Source organism: Perognathus longimembris, chromosome 8 (assembly GCF_023159225.1).
Source record: "Perognathus longimembris pacificus isolate PPM17 chromosome 8, ASM2315922v1, whole genome shotgun sequence".
Lineage (NCBI taxonomy): Eukaryota > Metazoa > Chordata > Mammalia > Rodentia > Heteromyidae > Perognathus > Perognathus longimembris.
Genome location: NC_063168.1, coordinates 44,809,469 through 44,828,668, shown reverse-complemented (window position 1 = coordinate 44,828,668; position 19,200 = coordinate 44,809,469). Strand labels below are relative to the sequence as shown.

Below are 19,200 nucleotides of genomic sequence, written 5' to 3'. Positions count from 1 at the left end.
CCTGAGGAGGTGAAATATCTTAATGTTCATTGTGAGGGCTTTAGTTTTTGGATGGAATTCACTGAGAAGTTTTGAGTAGACAAATGACATCTGATTGATGTTTTGATAGACCTGCTCTGATGTTCACAGTAGATCTTTTTTTTTTTTTTTTTTTTTTTTTGGCCAGTCCTGGGCCTTGGATTCAGGGCCTGAGCACCGTCTCTGGCTTCTTCCCGCTCAAGGCTAGCACTCTGCCACTTGAGCCACAGCGCCGCTTCTGGCCGTTTTCTGTATATGTGGTGCTGGGGAATCGAACCTAGGGCCTCGTGTATCCGAGGCAGGCACTCTTGCCACTAGGCTATATCCCCAGCCCCACAGTAGATCTTAAAGCAGTGTTGGATAAGTGAGAAAATGGGAAAACTAGTTATGAGGCTGTTTTCTAGGTAAGAGTGAAAGGAGTGGAGGGGGTAGAAGTGGTGGGAATATGAACAAGCTTTGTCGGTAGATGCTTTGTTGGTGGATGCTTTGTAGGTAGAATTAACATTGGTGGGTGGATCTGCCTATGGGATAGTAGAAAGTCAAAAGAATGTCTTCAGTTTTTTTTTTTTTAAAACCTGAGTGCTTAGAACAATGAATGGCCATTTTCTACAGAGGAAATGAGGTTTTGGAAGAGGGTATCTTATTTTTGGACTTGGTTCAGATGTCTATTTCACATTCAGGAGATGTGGAGTCTTTGAGTAACGATTTGGCATTGGTATTTAAATGGTATTTAAAGTAATGAGACTGATAATCAAAAATGAGTATAAGAAGAAGGAATGGTTTTTGTATGATCTAAGATTTCAAGATAAGAGAGGTAAGAAATCAAGTAAAGGAAACTAAGGAGTGATCAGAGAACAGGGGAAAACTGATAGTGTACTGTAAGCTATGTGAGGAAAATATTCAAAGAAGAGAGTATTACCCTAGGTTAAAATCCCAATACCACAAAAAGTACTGTTTTATTTTTTTTGAAAAAAATTACAATTATGATTATGTAGTAGAATGGTATTTTTTGGAGGCAATACATAAATAACTGCTTAAATTTATTTAATATTTTCTCAATTTTTATTCCCTATTTTTTGCTTTTGTTTAAGTATGATGGGTAATGCCAATTGTTCTTTCCTCTTGTTTACTTGTAGTTTCTAGTACATATAGAATACTTAAAAAATTGAATCGAGCGAACATCCTTGTCGTTTGTAAGAAAGCCTTTATGGTTTCCCCACTAGGGTTTCACTATTGTTTGAGCTGAGGTATATGTTTGTGTGTGTGTTTATGTGTGTGTGTATGTGTGTTCACAGGAAAAAATTATTTGATTCTTTTCAGCTAAAAAAATCTAAACCACATAGTATCTCTAGAGATGTCATACAATATATCTCCTTAGGTCATCTAAAATGGTTTTAATATTAATAAATATGAAGTATTGAACTATGGTTGAGTTTTTAGGAACAAATGCAGTCACTTGCTAAAACCACCTGAAAGAATTGCTGTTGTTTTTAGAATTCATGTTACATTTTTTTAATCTGTGCTGTATTCAGAATTCTGTCATTATTGTTGTTTTGAATATGTAAGATATGTATACAACAAAATCTGATTAAATGCAGAAAAATGTACATCAGAACTTTTAAATACATATGAACAGGGACTTATCCTTTATGTTTTCTTAGGCTTCACAAAACATAGCTGAATCCTAACCACAATTTTTCTTCCTGAATTAGATTATATTCCGTCAACAAGAAGATTTAAATATGTATAATCCTTGATCTCAGATCATATGTTTCTAATGCTTTTGTGTGTGTACATGTGCATACACACATGTGTGCTAGTCCTAGGGTGAAACTCAAGGCCAGGACACTGTCCCTGAGCTTTTTTGCTCAAGGCTAGGGCTCTATCACTTGAGTCACAGCTCCAATTTTAGCTTTTTGGTAGTCGATTGGAGATAAGAGTGGGCTGGCTTGGTATTACAGACATTAGCCACCAGTGCCCAACTTCCTTCGGCTTTTAAATAGTCACTTGCAGTTTACCCTGGTGTAGCAATAATTCTGATTCTTTTCTTCTGGAAGCAGTAGGATTTCTTATTCTTATATTATCTGTATCTATGCTGATTCATTGAATCTGAGAAACAGCCAGCAAAATTTAACAGATTTTTTAAAGATTTAATTTTATTGTAAAAGTGATGTACAGAGGGGTTACTGTTACATAAGTAAGCTAATGAGTACATTTCTTGTCAGATATTGTTACCCCCTACCTCGTTTTTCTCCCACTTTCCCTCCCAGCCAGTCCCTCCTCCCTACCCAGGTTGTAAAGTTCATTTCCAGCATAGCATCTCGTGAATATTGCTGTTGCATTGGTTCACCCTTTGTCCTTTGCCTCACCATTTTCTTATTCCCCTTCCCTTCCCCAAATCAGATAAAGGTATATACAAGACACAGGGTCCCCCCACAAAAAACAAAAACAAAAAAAACAACAACAAAAAAACAATGACAAACGATTTTTAACATGCATTTTCTGGCCTTGCTCAGTGCCTTATTATATGACTTTCTTTATCACAATGAAACTCAACTTTTCCACTTCTGATAATAGTAGCTAGCACCTCTGTGTTTATTCATTTGCAGATGTACAGGACTCTGTTGTTTTTGTGCAATCTAGGCATACACCTGCTCAGGACCTTTCCCTTCTGTTCCCTTTGCCTGGAATGCTCTTGAGGCAATACCCACGTGGGGTTATCCTTCAATCTTAAAGCTTTTGCTCAAATAATACCTTCATAATTGTGGTCTTCCATTTCTAGCTCTACTTCCTTCATTGAATTCATCAGCTTTTAATATTTTCTAGGACTTACTTATTTATTAGGTTTCTGTCTCCTGTTTAAAGAAAAGTGTAAACTCTGAAGGTGGCAAATGTTTTGTTTTTGCATAAATACATTATACACACATATTTATACTTAGGAAAACACATGTATTTGGCCCTCCACATTTCCATAGTTGCTGTTTCTTCTATGGATTCAACTAATTTTGGTTCAAAAATATTAAAAATTACATCTGTAATGAATATATACAGACTTTTTTCTTTGCCAGTCCTGGGGCTTGAACTCTGGGACTGGGTTCTGTCCCTGAGCTTCTTTTACTCAAGGCTAGCGTTCTACCACTTGAACCAAAGCACCACTTCTGTTTTTTGTTTTTTTTTTCTGAGTAGTTTATTGGAGATAGAGTCTCATGGACTTTCCTGCCTAGGCTAGCTTCAAACCATGATTCTCAGCTCTCAGCCTCCTGAGTATATAGGATTACAGGCATGAGTTCGGTGCCTGGCTCATGTACAGACTTTTTATCTTGTCTTTATTTCTTGAACAGTACAATATCACTACTATGTAAGAGTGTTTACATTAAATTAGGTGTTGTAAATGATCTAGGTATGAGTTAAAATATGTAGAATGATATACATATAGGTTATATGCAAATACATAAAGTCATGTCAAATAAGAGACTTGAGGGCTGCAAATATGGCCTAGTGGTAGAGTGCTTGCCTAGTATGCATGAAGCCTTGGGTTCAATTCCTCAGCGCCACATACACAGAAAAAGCCCAAAGTGGTGCTGTGGCTCAAGTGGTAGAATGCTAGCCTTGATCAAAAAGAAGCTAGGGACAGTGCTCAGGCCCTGAGTCCAAGCCCCATGACTGGAAAAAAGAAAAAAAGAAAAAGAAAAAGAAAAGACTCAAGCATCTACATATTTTTGGGATTTGCAGGGGCTGTGGAATAAATTCCTCTCCTCTCCAATGGGTTGGTGCTGAGGGATGACTACATCTAACTACTGTATCTCCAGTGCCTCAAGTAGCATATGACATATGAACTCAATCTCGAGGCCGTCTCTTAAAGAATTTACATTCAGGGTCATCATCCCTTAACTTCTAAACATAATTAATGTAGATTATTTTCTTCCTTTCCCAGATTCATCGAAGCAAGAACAGATGGAAATTCTATTTGAAAGATGGTGTTATGTGTTTTGGAGGGAGAGACTATGTATTTGCAAAAGCCATTGGTGATGCAGAGTGGTAAACCTTAGCAGCTCACTACCTTTATTTTGTAATCATCAGTTGGGGGCTCATTGCATATTGTGAAGCATTTTTATTTTAAATATCATCCATCACTGAGCCGCTCAAATTCTAAGTTCATTATGTATAATTAAATAAAGTTACAATTCAGATGCAGATACAATATACAATTGCATATTTCTTTTCTGTTCTATTATAAATCACATTTGCATTGAGTGTTGCAGAACATGATGAAATGTCATGTTGTTTTCTTTTCTTTCTTTTTTGGGGTGTGGGTGGGGGGTGGGGAGAGCAGTTCTGGGGCTTCAACTCAAGACCTGGGCACTGTCCATGAGCTTTTGTGCTGAAGGCTAGCACTCTACCACTTGAGCCATAGCTCCACTTCCTGCTTTTTGGTGATTAATTAGAGATAAAAATCTCATAGACTGTTCTGCCTAGGCTGGCTTTGAACTGAGATCTTCTCATCTCAGCCTCCTAAGGGGCTAGGATTACAGATTTGAGGCACACACTCCTGGCTGTCTTATTCTTTGAAGCCACAATTTAAGATTCCAATGCTCCTTCTTATAAAATCAGTATCAGCTATCCATTATTAGGCTAAGGGCAGCATTTCTTCCACCTGTCACTGACTATGTTATGTTACATAAAAGTCCTGGAGAGTGTTTTCAGTGAGGTGTGTGTGTATGTGTGTGTGGGGAATCATCATTCAACAAAGCTTTTCTGAGCCTAAGTGGATTACTGGCAATAGTACTACGTAAGCCCAGAGGATCCCTAGAAAGCAGATGTATATTCTCTTATTTAAACAAGACAATATCTGTTGAGCCCAGAATCTTTGAGCTAAAGGTGAGTCTCTCTAATTTTATTTGGTATTCTTAGGGAGTTGTAAGGGATTAGATTAGAATTTTGTGCCACTTCTTGGAACTTGAGACATCTGTCCTTTCCCTAATTGTGGTAGGATTTAACTTCTTTTCCATTTAAAAAATATTATAGTGGAATAACCTTTTGTAAACTTGTTCTCATGTAAGGCAGTATCTGTTTTTCCTTCTCTCCTGCAACAGAGGACCCCACCCCCTTCTAATTTAAGTTTTCTAAAGCAAAAACCAAGAGAAGATGATTTCTTGAGCAAGAGGTAAAGTGTTTGCCTCGGGGTCAGTCCCTAGTCTTTCCCCTACCCTCCTCTCTCCTCTTCCTCCTCCTTGTCCTTCCTTCTTATTTGGCCAGGCAGTTATCAGTTGAGTAAGGAGGTTTGGAATACTGTCTTTCAAATCAGAAGAGAAATAGAAAACCTCATAAAACACAAATATACCTCATTTTTACTGCGACAATAAAATGAGAAGCAGATTAATTATAATACTTTCTCCCTTAGTAATGTTCAGTCCCGGGGCAGTTTCTTTACTCCTCTTAACAATTAAGGGCTGTAGGTCTAGGAGTCCTTAGCTTCAGCCCTGAATGGTGTTCTTTGGGATCATAACTGGCACAAAAGACCAAAAGATGAGTGGGTACTGATTTACAAGAGCAGCCTAAAAATTTACTAGGACTGGGGCAGAGTCCCCATTTCTCTTTGGAAAGCAGCTTTATTTACATGAAGAGTTTGATTTATTTAGACAGTTATTCTTTCCTACACAAGGGCTCAGCTTTCTGCATATCTTTTCACAATCTAGATGAATCTCTTCTGGACCTTGGAGGGGTGGGGTATTGCCTTTTGCCTAAAGTTGTCCACCATGTAAGGATTCAGATAGTACTAGTGAGTGGGTTGGACCCCCACCTATGTCCTCAGCTATATCCTCTTTATCTTCCCAGTGATGGTCTTTCTGTACCACCACTGCTACTCTAGATCCTTCTCTCATTCTTTTTTTTTTTTTTTTTTTTTGGCCAGTCCCGGGCCTTGGACTCAGGGCCTGAACACTGTCCCTGGCTTCTTCCCGCTCAAGGCTAGCACTCTGCCACTTGAGCCACAGCGCCGCTTCTGGTCGTTTTCTGTATATGTGGTGCTGGGGAATCGAACCTAGGGCCTCGTGTATCCGAGGCAGGCACTCTTGCCACTAGGCCATATCCCCAGCCCCCTTCTCTCATTCTTGATAATTCTTGGGAGCTGTGGGTTTTTTCCATGGTTATTGCTTTACAGTGGCATTTCTCTTTCCTAGATGGAAAGCCACCTTACTATGTCTGACTCTGAAATGTACCTTATTCAGAGCTGAGGAGTATAGTTCCTAGTCTTCCTATTTTCTCCTTCCCAGTTTTGTCTAGTCACTCTGTACATGTACTAGGCAACACTTAGTATAAATGAAGGCCTTGGCTTATTGAAGAGATGCACTTACCTGGGAAATGAGGTTTAAGGTACCTGGGGGAAGTACCTGGAGGAGGTAGTAATAGTTGTTTCTCAAAGTCCTTTCACTTTCTTTCTTAGTGAACTTTAAAATCTCACTTAGTCTTTTTTTTTTTTTTTTTTTTTGGCCAGTCCTGGGCTTGGACTCAGGGCCTGAGCACTGTCCCTGGCTTCTTCTTGCTCAAGGCTAGCACTCTGCCACTTGAGCCACAGCGCCCCTTCTGGCCATTTTCTGTATATGTGGTGCTGGGGAATCAAACCCAGGGCCTCATGTATAAGAGGCAAGCACTCTTGCCACTAGGCCATATCCCCAGCCCCTTTAGTCATGTTTTTAAAAATAGAACAATACAAATACTATTATATCCATCCTTTTGTGTGCACATTTTATCATCAGGGGAAAAAGTCACGATAGTCTCATTGGTGTCTGAATACCATTATGCTCCATATCTTTAAAAATACAGTAAACATATGAGCACATTTATAAAAATCTTAGTAAGAGATCCTTAATTTATGTGTGGACTTAATATGTTTTTGAGAAAGCCAAAGCCAAGGCCCCCTCCCACTTTTTAAACAAATGTACTAAATGAAGAATAAATACTAACATATTTTTAAAGTTACTTTGTATGTTTAAATGAGTTATTCCAAGACTGGTATCCAGTGTGAATATCAAGAATGGTGAAAAAATACAAGACAGAAAAACAAATTCATTAAGTTCTGAGGTATTGTAGCGAATAAGAACACACATACTACTTATGAAGCAGTCTCATATGGGAATCGTTTCTAACAAGGGCAGTCTTATATATCAGTTATAAATATAAGCCAGTTTTAAAAATTGTTAATCGGTCTAGGGATGGAGCTCAGTGGTGGAGCACCTGATTAGCATGCATGAGACCTGGGGTTGATCCCCAGCACCACACACAATTCAATTATGAAGTATAAGATGTTAGGGTAGATACAGTTGGAGAAATAAAGAAGTAAAAAGGATTAGTACATCACTAAAAATAATACATAGCATAGGGAAAGCAAGAATGGACTTGTAAAAGTTACTAGTCATAATTGAAGTCTAAAGACAGACTATTGTTGGCTATATATTGATTAGTTATATCCTACTTTATTTCATGTAAGAGGATATCTTAACAATAGTTAACTAGGGAGGGAATAGGTTAAGGTGAGTGTGATAAAGAAAGCCAGACTTGTAGCTGGGACCTTAAGGGAGGTGGAAAAGAACATAGGTAAGTGATAAGTTATTCAGATAGCAAGAATGGTATGGGTCCCAGTATGGAAATGCATAGGGCATGACTAGGGAGAAGAAATGGGGCAATTTGTTTCATATAGGAAAACAACAGGAACAAAAATGAGTAGATATGAAGAAAGTGTTCTATAGCTCTCTGAATGTTTGCCTGGGGGCTGAAATTTAAGTTTATAGGTACTGTTAAGTTGCTCAGGAATTTTGTGTGGGCACATAATGAAACAGGATTTTAGGAAGATTAGTCAGTGGTAGTAAGAGTGTGCACATGGGAAAGACTGGATGTGAATAAAAGTGAGCATTCAGGAATGAGGGGGGTCTGTGATGTAGGGGTGATAGTAGAAATACAAAATCAAGAATTAGTTTGGAAGGAAATTCAAATGGTATGTTTTATTGACTGAAGGGTGTGGGATTGAGGGAGACAGTAACCTCTGACTAATTGTATTAAAATGTCAATTATGATGTACAAAATAAAGATTATTATTTGTGTCAAAGATCACACAACTTCCTTTTTAAACATTTGAAAATGTTCATTATAAATCATTAGGGAAATGTAAGGAATTTGAATGCATGATAAACCATTGGATAACTGATTTATATTATGAGAGTCAGCAAAACAGTGAATAAAATGCTGGGATCTTGAAGGAAAGCTTTGAGTTGGAATCCTTTTGAGTTGAATCTTTTATACATTTTGGTTGGCAACTTTGGCAAACTATAATAGTAGGCTTTCATTTCTTATACCAAACAACATGTACATCATAGAATTTTGTGAATATTCCCTAGACAAAATTATATAACATACGGGGCTGGGGATATGGCCTAGTGGCAAGAGCGCTTGCCTCGTATACATGAGGCCCTGGGTTCAATTCCCTAGCACCACATATACAGAAAATGGCCAGAAGTGGTGCTGTGACTCAAGTGGCAGAGTGCTAGCCTTGAGCGGGAAGAAGCCAGGGACAGTGCTCAGGCCCTGAGTCCAAGGCCCAGGACTGGCCAAAAAAAAAAAAAAAAATTACATAACATAGTTACCAAGATGTTAGGCATATAATGAGCTTTTAATAAAAAATTACTGTTAAAAGGAGCAAACAAAACACTGCAGTTTGAACCATAGTTTTGTTTTCCTCAATAGCCAATTCTGACAGGTAAAAATACTTCAGCTTGATGCTGGTGGCTCAGGTCTATAAGCCTAGCTACACAGGAGGCTGAGATTTGAGGATTGCTCTTGAAAGCCAGTTTGGGGGAAAAAAAAGTCTGAGTTTCTTTTTCTTTTTTTTTGCCAGTCCTGGGCCTTGGACTCAGGGCCTGAGCACTGTCCCTAGCTTCCTTTTGCTCAAGGCTAGCACTCTACCACTTGAGCCACAGTGCCACTTCTGGCCATTTTCTGTATATGTGGTGCTGGGGAATCAAACCGAGGGCTTCATGTATAAGAGGCAAGCGCTCTTGCAACTAGGCCATATCCCCAGCCCCATGAGTTTCTTATTTCCAATTAACTGGCAAAAACCTGGCAATGGAGCTGTAACGTAAGTGGTAGAGTGCCAACCTAGAGTGAAGTTCATGCCCCAGTACTGGCACTCATACACAAAGATACTTCCAAGAAAATATTAAATGCTCTTCACTAATGGACAATGGGTAGAAAAAACTCTTTAAAAATATTTGAGGGCTGGGGATTTGGTCTAGTGGCAAAGAGTGCTTGCCTCATATGCATGAAGCCCTGGGTTCAATTCCCCAGCACCACATATACAAAAAATGGCCAGAAGGGGCGCTGTGGCTCAAGTGGTGGAGTGCTAGTCTTGAGCAAAAAGAAGCCAGGGACAGTGCTCAGGCCCTGAGTCCAAGCCCCAGGACTGGCAAAAAAAAAAAAAAAAGAAACAAAAATATTTGAACATTTTTTTGACCTGAAAATATAGGGTCCTAGAATTTTTTTAAATAGAGTTTATAACTTCAAACGAGTTGGGCACATTTGATATATATTATTGCCAAGACCCAGAGAAAGGAAATGGGGAAATGAAATAGACAGAGACAGGGTTCCTACACATGAGTATATCATCTACAGTTTAATATTTTATTGCTCTTTAGAGGAGAAACACCAAACAGGGTGAATGTACTATTAGAGCTTTAGATTTTGAAGAATGCAGCTTGTGCAGGCAGGTATGTATAGATCATGTGGGAGATAGACATATGTGTTTATAACAGTGATGCCAAATAGAACTCTACAGCAATGGAAGTGTTTGTACTGTCCTACATGGCAATTACTAGTCACATGTACAAACTAGTGGACTAAGAAGCTACAAGGTTTTGTTTTATTGAATTTGGCCACCCATAGCCAGTGGCTACCAGATTGCATAGCACATGTCTTGAGGGTATTCCTCAAGCTATTTGAGGATAAAAAGAGCACTTAAAATTTCCAATCTGAGCCATGTGCTGGTGGGTCACGCCTATAATCCTACCTACTCAGGAGGCTGAGATGGGAGGATTGAGGTTCAGAACCAACCTGGGCAAGAAAGTCCCTTAAGACTTATTTCCAATTAACCACCAGAAAACTGGAAGTAGAGCTGTGGCTCAAAGTGGTAGAGCACTAGCCTTGAGCAAAAGAGTTCAGGGACAGTGCTCAGGCCCTGAGTTTAATCCCCATGACCGAAAATAAAATAAAATAAAAAAATAAAATAAAATTCCTCTCTGTTATGAGCTAATATTTTTTGTAGAATATGATAAAAACTAGAAAAAAGAAAAATCAAAGACATGAAAATGTAACCTTAATTTTTCTTAATATTAGATTCAACAAAAAGTACTCTCAAAATTCTTATAAAAAATTTTTAAGGGGCTGGGGATATGGCCTAGTGGCAAGAGTGCCTGCCTCATATACATGAGGCCCTGGGTTCGATTCCCCAGCACCACATATACGGAAAATGGCCAGAAGTGGCGCTGTGGCTCAAGTGGCAGAGTGCTAGCCTTGAGCAAAAAAAAAAAAAAAAAAAAAAAAAAAAAAAGCCAGGGACAGTGCTCAGGCCCTGAGTCTAAGCCCCAGGACTGGCCAAAAAAAAAAAAAAAAAAATTTTTTTTTTAAGCAATCTCATCTTCAGAAATTTATGTCATCATGTATCCATGAGAGAGGGTTCTTATTACTGGCACTGGTTATGAGCCACACAGTGAACTAAGTTAAAAGTATCTTGCCTCATGTATTAAAGAATAAATAATTTCCTAAAACCAAGTACTTAGGTTAAAACTACTGGTTCAGGTAATTTGTTTTGCAGCTTCAATAAATTTAGAATTCAATAATGCAGTTACTTCTATAATAGTTGACTCTCTTGTCAGCAAGTCTTGTCTAGGACAACTGAATATTGACAGTGCAGTGGGGTCAGTTTTAAGGTAGCAGAAGAAGCCTTGTTTGATGCTGTGGGACCATTCTTGCAGTTGGAGGCATAAGCAGAAAATTCTTTCCTTCTATAAAGTTCAGCCCGATGCTTACAGCAGCCCAATTTGCTCAGCAGCAGAAAGAAATCTCTTTGGAATGCCTTTGTGAAAATTGCATACAGAAATGGATTGGCACAAGAATTGACAGGATAAAAAAGAACCAGTAGAACTTTGGAGTTGGTGACTGTGATGAGGGGCACTTTGAAAGCAGCTGAGATGGCAAAAAAGGAGATAGGTGCCATGCAGGTGAAGTCAGTGAAGATAAGGATTGCCATTTTCTTAGCAATCTTTGTATCTTTGTGGGTGGCCCTCAGGTCTGGATTTTGAACGGCAAAATAAATTTTAATGTAGCAAGCACAAACGATGATGAAGGCTACAACATTGAGTATGAGGATGGTTAGTATGTAGACTTGGGAGACCGTGGTTTCTACATCCATGGGGAGGCAAATACTGACCTTCATGTAGTTGCTGACACCCACAAGAGGCAACCCTGCAATCAGAGTGGAAAAGAGCCATCCTCCAAGCATGATTGGGATGGCGTGTCTCAGTCGCAGCTTTTGGTCCAGCTGAACAGCATAGGTGATGGTATGCCATCTTTCTAGGGTGATGATGGTAAGGGTGTAGACAGAAAGTTCACTTGCAAATACTGTGAAAAAGCCAGCGGCACTGCACCCACTTCCAGTCTGCCAATCAATGGCATGGTTATAGTACTGGCCTTTGGTCTGGGAATCAACAGAGGCAATGAGCAGTAGATAAAGTCCCATACAAAAGTCTGCAAAGGACAGGTTGCACATAAGAAAGCGGGGGACAGTCAGTTTATAACGACTTGTGAGGAGGACAAAGAGGACAGTCACATTTCCCATGATAGCTAGGATATTAATCAGCCAGATCAGGACCCGGAGGAACTCATAGCCCATGATGTCTTCACAGGGATTAAAAGCATCTGGTTCGGGTGCACAGCGGAGGGTCTTGGGAGAGCAGAAACCATAGTCATAGTCCCAGCCACTCGGTTCGCCCTCAGCAAAGATGGCAGAGTAACTGGAAGAAGAACATTGGCCTGTTGTGTTAAGAGGTTTTTCTAGGATTCTGAGAATGTAATTCAAGAATAATCTTAGTGGGTTTTTTTTTTTCCTTTTCTTTCTTTCTTTTTCTGTACTAGTACTGAGTCTTGAACTCAGGATTATAGCTCTCCTTTGGCTTTCCCACTCAAGGCTGGTCCTCTATCACTGAAGCCCATACCTCCACTTCTGGCATTTTTCTGGTTAGTTGGAGATAAGAGTCTCCTGGACTTTTTGCCCCATCTGGCTTTAAATTACAATTAGAAATCAGCCTCCTGAGTGGTTAGGATTATAGGCATGAACCAACAGCATCCAACTTCTCAGTGTGCTTTTAGATAGAGCAAAAGCAATAAAGGGAGCAAGAGAATGAACAAAGCTACCATAGCCTTGTCTTTACATTTATTTGCCAAATTATCTGATTTGGTGGAATTCCTTAAAGAAGGAACAAAAGCTGTTTAGAATGTATAATGCATATCTATTAAATGCCTTAATGCAAAGACTTAGCCAAACTGTTTCTACAATGGTTTCTTTGGAAAACAAATTTAGAGTCGTACTATCTACTGGCTAGAAAGAATCCTTCTTGGCACTTTCTTAGCAATTTGTCTCATTTAGTTGTTAAACAAATTGGTACCAAGCTGTTTTTCATAGCACAGAAATGCAATTTGAAGGATTATAGAATCAGCAGCTACTGATGGACTAGTTTGCACTCACGTCCCTGGATAATAGAATAGCCCAAGTGCTAAAGAGAAACCAAGAACATATTACTAGAAACCTAGGAGCAAGGGACAACAGGAAGAAATAACAAAAATAGATACTCTTGACACAGGAGGCAAAGATGGTGAACAGTCACTTTACTTTCAACCCACTGCTACTTCCTAAGTTGACCTTTGTTCCTTTTATGTGGGTTCATTATTTTTCTTCCACATCCTTTTCCATTGTGAGCCCTCTCCCGATTCTGGCCTACCCAGGGCTCACTGACAATGGCATAAAATTGGGGATTTAGCTGAGCAGAAGAGCACTTGCCTGGCAAGTACAAGGCCCTGAGTTCAGTTCTCAGCTCTGGAAAAAAAAAACCCAAAAGATCTAAACCAAACACCAAAGGCCCTACTTGTTCTTGGTTTTGCCTCCTTATCTTAAAAATTTGTTCTTCTGCTCATCTCTCCTGTGAATTCTCCACCATTCTGAGAGGAGTCTCTCATGAAGCCTTTCTTGATGTTACTCCTCAAGGAATTTATTATTTTCTCAGCTAGAGCTGACTTAGTACCAATGCAGTTTTCAAAGCATGGTGCAGTTAACTGATAATGAATGTCTGTTTGTTTAGCAGTCTCTTAGTTCCTTGAAGACCAGGGACAAGGTCTTATTTCTGAAACCATAGTGCTTAGCACAGGTTTGGCTCATAGTGTTGATTCAATGAATATTTATGGAGTAAATCAATATAAAGCAAGATGATTCTGGCTCTGGAACGAACTGATAGGATTCAGAGACAATGAGAATATAACACACAAAGCAATTTTTTCTTTGCTTATACTCTGCTAATATAACATTGAGAGCTGAGGAAAAGGCATAATTTTCTGTCAAGGCCATTATAAATATGTATTTCACCATAGTATCTCCTCACATTTACAACATTTTTCCCAACTCTCCCAATTCTCATTTTCCCAATGAGAATTAACCTCATGAACTGTATTAGTAAGTATGTATGCAATTAATTGGGTGGGTGCAAAAATAAATTTGAGGATTACAACACTGACAGGAAAGCACAGATTATAAAACAAAATTATGCAGAACTCACACCAATACTCAAACTCTTCAATGAAATTGAAAGTGAAAGTTCACTACCAAACTCATTTTATGAAGTCAGCATAACCTGTATCCCAAAACCAGGCAGGACTTATCAAAGAAAGAATTATAGACCTATTTCTTTGATGAACATCGATGCACAACTTCTTAACAAAATTCTGGCCAATCGACCAACAAGTCATCAAAAAACTTATGTGCTGTGATGCAAAGCTGGTTTAATATATGCAAGTCAATTAACATAATTCACCACATCAGTAGGAGCAAGGACAAGAATCACATGATTATTTCTATAGATTTGGAAAAGGCATTTGACAAAATCCAACACCCATTTATGATGAAAGCTTTGGAGAAACTAGGAATCCAGGGAACATTCCTGAATATAATAAAAGCTATGCATGACAAACCTACAACTAGCATTATACTTAATGGTGAAAAGTTAAAGCCATTTCCTTTAAAATCAGGAGCAAGACAAGGATATCCACTCTCCACTCCTCTTCAACATAGTACTATAATTCCTAGCCAGAGCAATAAGGCAAGAGGCAGATATAAAGGGGATCCAAATAGGGAAAGATGAACTAACACTCTCTCTCTTTGCAGATGACATGATCCTGTATGTAAAGAACTCCATAGACTCTACTCCCAAGTTATTTGAGCTAATCCAAAACTTTGGCAAAGCAGCAGGATAGATATTAAAAAAATCCTCAAAAATCAATGGCTTTTCTGTATGCCAACAATGGGAAGACTGAGGCTGAAGTCAGGAAAGCAATTCCTTTTGCAAGGGCCTAAAAAAATATGAATAACCTTAACCAAAGAAGGGAAAGACCTCTATGATGAAAACTGTAAAAACCTGGGAAAGGAAATTACACCAGAACTAAGGAAATGGAAAAACTTCCCATGCTCCTGGAATGGGAGATGGGAGGATTAACATTGTGAAAATGGCAATATTGCCAAAGACTATCTACAAATTCAATGCAGTACCCATCAATATCTCAACACCATTCTTTAATGAAATAGAGGAAGCAATCCAAAAATTCATATGGAACAATAAAAGACCCTGAATAGCAAAAACAACCCTAAGCAGGAAGAACAGTGCTGAAGGAATATCACTACCAAACTTCAAACTCTATTACAAAGCTATACTAATAAAACCTGATTGGTATTGGTACAAGAACAGGCCTGAGAATCAGTGGAAAAGAACTGAAGACCCAGAAATGAGCCTGTGGACCTATGGCCACTTAATCTTTGATAAAGGAGCTAAAAAAATAGAATAGAAAAAGGGCAGCCTCTTCAACAAACGGTGCTGGCAAAATTGGTTAAACACCTCTAACAAACTACAGCTAGATCCATATATATCACTGCACCAGAATCAACTCCAAATTTATCAAAGACCTCAAGGTAAAAGCAGATACCCTGAAAACACTGCAGGAAGAAATAGGAGAAACACTTGGGCTCCTCGGCACAGGTAAAAACTTTCTTAATAAAGGCCTAGAAACACAACAAATCAAAGAAAGTTTGGACAAATGGGGTTGCATGAAACTGCAGACCTTTTGCATGGCAAAGGACATAGCTTGCAAGATAAATAGAAAGCCCTCAGATTAGGAGAAGACCTTCACTGTCCGTACACCAGAGGACCTCATATCTAAAATATGCTAGAAATAAAAAAAATTAAGTTCCCCCCAAACAAACCCTTAAAGAAACAACTGCCCCCTTAATAAGTGGGCTAAAGACTTAAAGAGAGACTTCTCTGAAAAGGAAATAAGAATGGCCAAGAAGCACATGAAGAAGTGCTCAACATCACTGGCCATAAAAGAAATGCAAATCAAAACAACATTGAGATTCCACCTCACCCCAGTAAGAATGGCCATTATCAAGAAAAATAATAACAACAGATGCTGATGGGATGTGGCCAAAAGGGAACCCTACTACACTGTTGTTGGGAGTGTAAACTTGTTCAACCACTCTGGAAAGCAGTGTGGCGGTTCCTCAAAAGGACTCCCCAATGAGCCAGCAACCCTGCTTTTGGGCATTTACCCAAAGGATTACAAGCAAGATCACACTAAAACTACCAGCACAACTATGTTCATCGCAGCACAATTTACCATTGCTAAAATGTGGAATCAACCCAGATGTCTATCAGTAGATGAAAGAAATATGGTACATATACACAATGGAATTCTATGCTTCGATCAGAAAGAATGACATTGCCCCCTTGGTAAGGAAATGGAAAGACTTGGAAAAAATTATGCTAAGTGAATGAGCCAGACCCAAAGAAACATAGACGCTATGGTTTCCCTCACTGGCAATAATTAGTACATGTCTAGGATAGTCCTAGCAGAAGAACACAATAGCTCAGTAGTTATGTACATATGAACACTTAAGATAATGCTAAGAAAAATAAACTCCAAGTTACGGAAATGAGTGGTTTATCATTGTTGTTACTTTTAACATACCATGTGAAATTATGTCTATTTCTTATGTCTTCCCCAAGCTTTTACCCTTGATGTCACTATAACTGATTTTGGTACCCCAGGTATTGTATATACGTTTATCAGAATGAGGGAATGGAAGGGGAACATCAAAATGGAGAGACAAAGGATAAAAGGTGGGCAAACTAACGCAACAGCAATATTTACCAGACAATATGCTATTATCCAACTGTACAACTTGGTGGGGGAGGGGGGAAGATAACAAGTTCGGTAAGAAATGTACTCACTGCCTTGTGTATGAAACTGTAACCTCTCTGTACATCACTTTGACAATAAATAAATTAATAATAATAAAAAATCTCAAATAGAACAATACCTCTCTCACCCACCCAGAAGTCCAAAAAGTCCCCCCAGTCCTCCAAAAAGATGTAATAGTAGCATAGAAGCCAGTTTGGATTTGGAGAAGATCTGCTATTATATACAGAGGACTGTATATGAATCCCACTGTTTTATTATTAGATCTCTTTGAGGAAGCACAATTGTTGGTCTTTCTATTCACAGATATCAATACAATTATGTATTTTGAATTTCCAAAGAGAGAAGATAGTTATAAAGATCTATTAAAAATACATTTTTTTAAGCACTAGGCTCTCAATAAACCATCTGATTGATCCCTCATTTTATTAGTAAGGAAACCAATATGCAAGAAGAAAGGTGTCCAAAGGCTCTCAGCCAGACTATGGCAGCATATCCACAAACAAAAAAGTTCTAACTTGGGCTGGGAATATGGCCTAATGGCAAGAGTGCTTGCCTCGTATACATGAAGCCCTAGGTTCGATTCCTCAGAACCACACATATATAAAAAAGGCCAGAAGTGGCGCTGTGGCTCAAGTTGGCAGAGTGCTAGCCTTGAGCAAAAAGAAGCCAAGAACAGTGCTCAGACCCTGAGTTCAAGCCCCAGGACTGGCAAAAAAAAAAAAAAAAAAAAAAAAAGGTTCTAACTATTGCTGCCCTGATTTCTTTTACTCCATTTTCCTTATCAAAGCAACTTCAACTTTTTTTTTTTTCTTGCCACTAGGCCATATTCCCAGGCCAACTTCAACTTCTTGAGGCACTCATTTAAACTTCTAAAATCTCTACCATTGTTTTGGAATAAATTTAAATAAGAGGCCAACCATGTTCCCTCTCCCTTCCTTCCTTGCATCTTTTGCTCTTCTTTAATCTACCAGGCATGTGTTTGGAAATTGTTTTCCTTGATTATTTGTCTACAGACCAAAAACCCACCTGCTGCTACCTACATTTGTGTTCTGGGATGTTCCTGAGAGCAGTGCCATGCCTATTGACAAAGCCCAGCATGAAGGAGTTGTCTTTAGCACTGGAGGGTAAGCTGAGACAGGGAGTGTGAATGGACTCACCAGGCTTACTAATGTGGAGTCAGAGGAAACAGAAGCAGCCGCTCCACAATTACAATTACAAAGGGAAGAGAAGACAGGGGGATTTTTAGGAGGCCTCTGAGGACAGCCAAAGCAGTGAAAATATCATGTTACCTTGGGAAAAACAGGTAAGGTTTGGCCAACTTTAGAAGTTCTAAACTCCAGGGACTCAAAATGGTTCTCTGATGGGAAGTGGAAGTTAGGGGCTTTAGCATAAAAATATTTTCACAGGGCTCCATCTATCTTACATTATGTATTGGTCTAGGGGGTAGTGTTAGGGGGATGCTAAGTTTTAAGGGATTTGTTTTATAGCAGTGTTAGCTTAACACTGAAAGTTGTCCACTCACTTGGAAAGGCTGGGTTACAGTTTCTTCTCCTCAAACTGCCCTGGCTGCTGCCACTGACTCTACCCTGAATTGGGTTCCTATGGATGAGTAGAAAGCCACATGGTTGCACAAAATTTTTGTGGAAGGGAACTGATATGGAACAGGAGGAAAGGTGGGAAAAAGAATACTGGGGGCAGATAGTGGCAGACCCCAGTGAAAGAAAAGGCAGAGAAGAAGCAGAACATCACCCCATGTGCTGTTGTACACTAGCAACTCCCTCCACACTCATGGCCCTGAAAGCCAGGGGATATTTCTGCTATTCTTTACTGATGAGGAAAAGGAGCTGCAAAATGGATAATGCTTGTCCAGAATGGTTACCCTTCGAAGAGAGTAAGTATTGCACCCTGGGTTACAGTGTGCCACGGATTCCTATCTAACTCTGAGGAATCCCAAAGTCCTAGGTCCTTCTCCTATAATCCCCTGCCACCTCTGTATAATAGAGAGAAAGATGGAGAGAGAGACAGACAGAGAGAGAGAGAGAGAAAGAGAGAGAGAGAGACAGACAGACAGGACAGTGACAAGGTATGTTAGAGTGGAATCTTCTTTTTGTAGTCTTAAGGGCACCTAGGAGGAATAATAGAATTTCTCAAGCTCAGTGAATGTGGCATAGGGATATAGGGACACTGGGCTTGTCTTTTGAGGCGTGCTCTTTTCCAGTGGAAAGGAAGTGAAATGCCAAGGTAGTCCGCATTTAAAGTAGGAAAACTGTTAAAAAATCAGTCAGTAGAATAGAAATGTAGCTTCCATGTGGTGGATGGGAGTGATGGTATTAAGATTACCTTTAGGCTCAGGAGCACAGTGGTCAGGGAGGCCTAAGTCTTTTTGAATTGAAATAGCTACTTATGGAAGCTATGTCTGCAACAATTTAATCTTTGTGGACTGTTGATTGTATGGCTACTGAAAATTCCTACATATGAAGGCATCATTTCGACCAATCTTTACTGACATGCCTGTAAATTAAACTCCAAATTTTGAGCACTTAATGTCTTTATAGAGTGAACAAAAAGCCAAAAGAGGCTTTTGTTTTGCTTTGCTTTTTTTTTTATTAAACAGTTGAGACA

General features: G+C 39.1%; 2 protein-coding genes across 3 annotated transcripts in view; one reads left to right on the top strand and one right to left on the bottom strand.

The window, feature by feature from the left end:
- Positions 1-4,151, top strand: part of Gtf2a1l (general transcription factor IIA subunit 1 like) — a 52,795-nt gene extending 48,644 nt beyond the window's left edge. For both annotated transcript variants that reach the window (XM_048352965.1, XM_048352964.1), the window contains one exon: positions 3,953-4,151. In XM_048352965.1, the coding sequence (XP_048208922.1) occupies positions 3,953-4,060 (108 nt within the window). In that variant the 3' untranslated portion in view covers positions 4,061-4,151. The remainder of the gene's footprint in view (positions 1-3,952) is intronic.
- Positions 4,152-10,869: 6,718 nt separating this feature from the next.
- Lhcgr (luteinizing hormone/choriogonadotropin receptor) overlaps positions 10,870-19,200 on the bottom strand; it is a 61,297-nt gene continuing 52,966 nt past the window's right edge. The window contains exon 11 of the mRNA XM_048352219.1: positions 10,870-12,074. Coding sequence (XP_048208176.1) covers positions 10,934-12,074 — 1,141 coding nt within the window. The 3' untranslated portion in view covers positions 10,870-10,933. The remainder of the gene's footprint in view (positions 12,075-19,200) is intronic.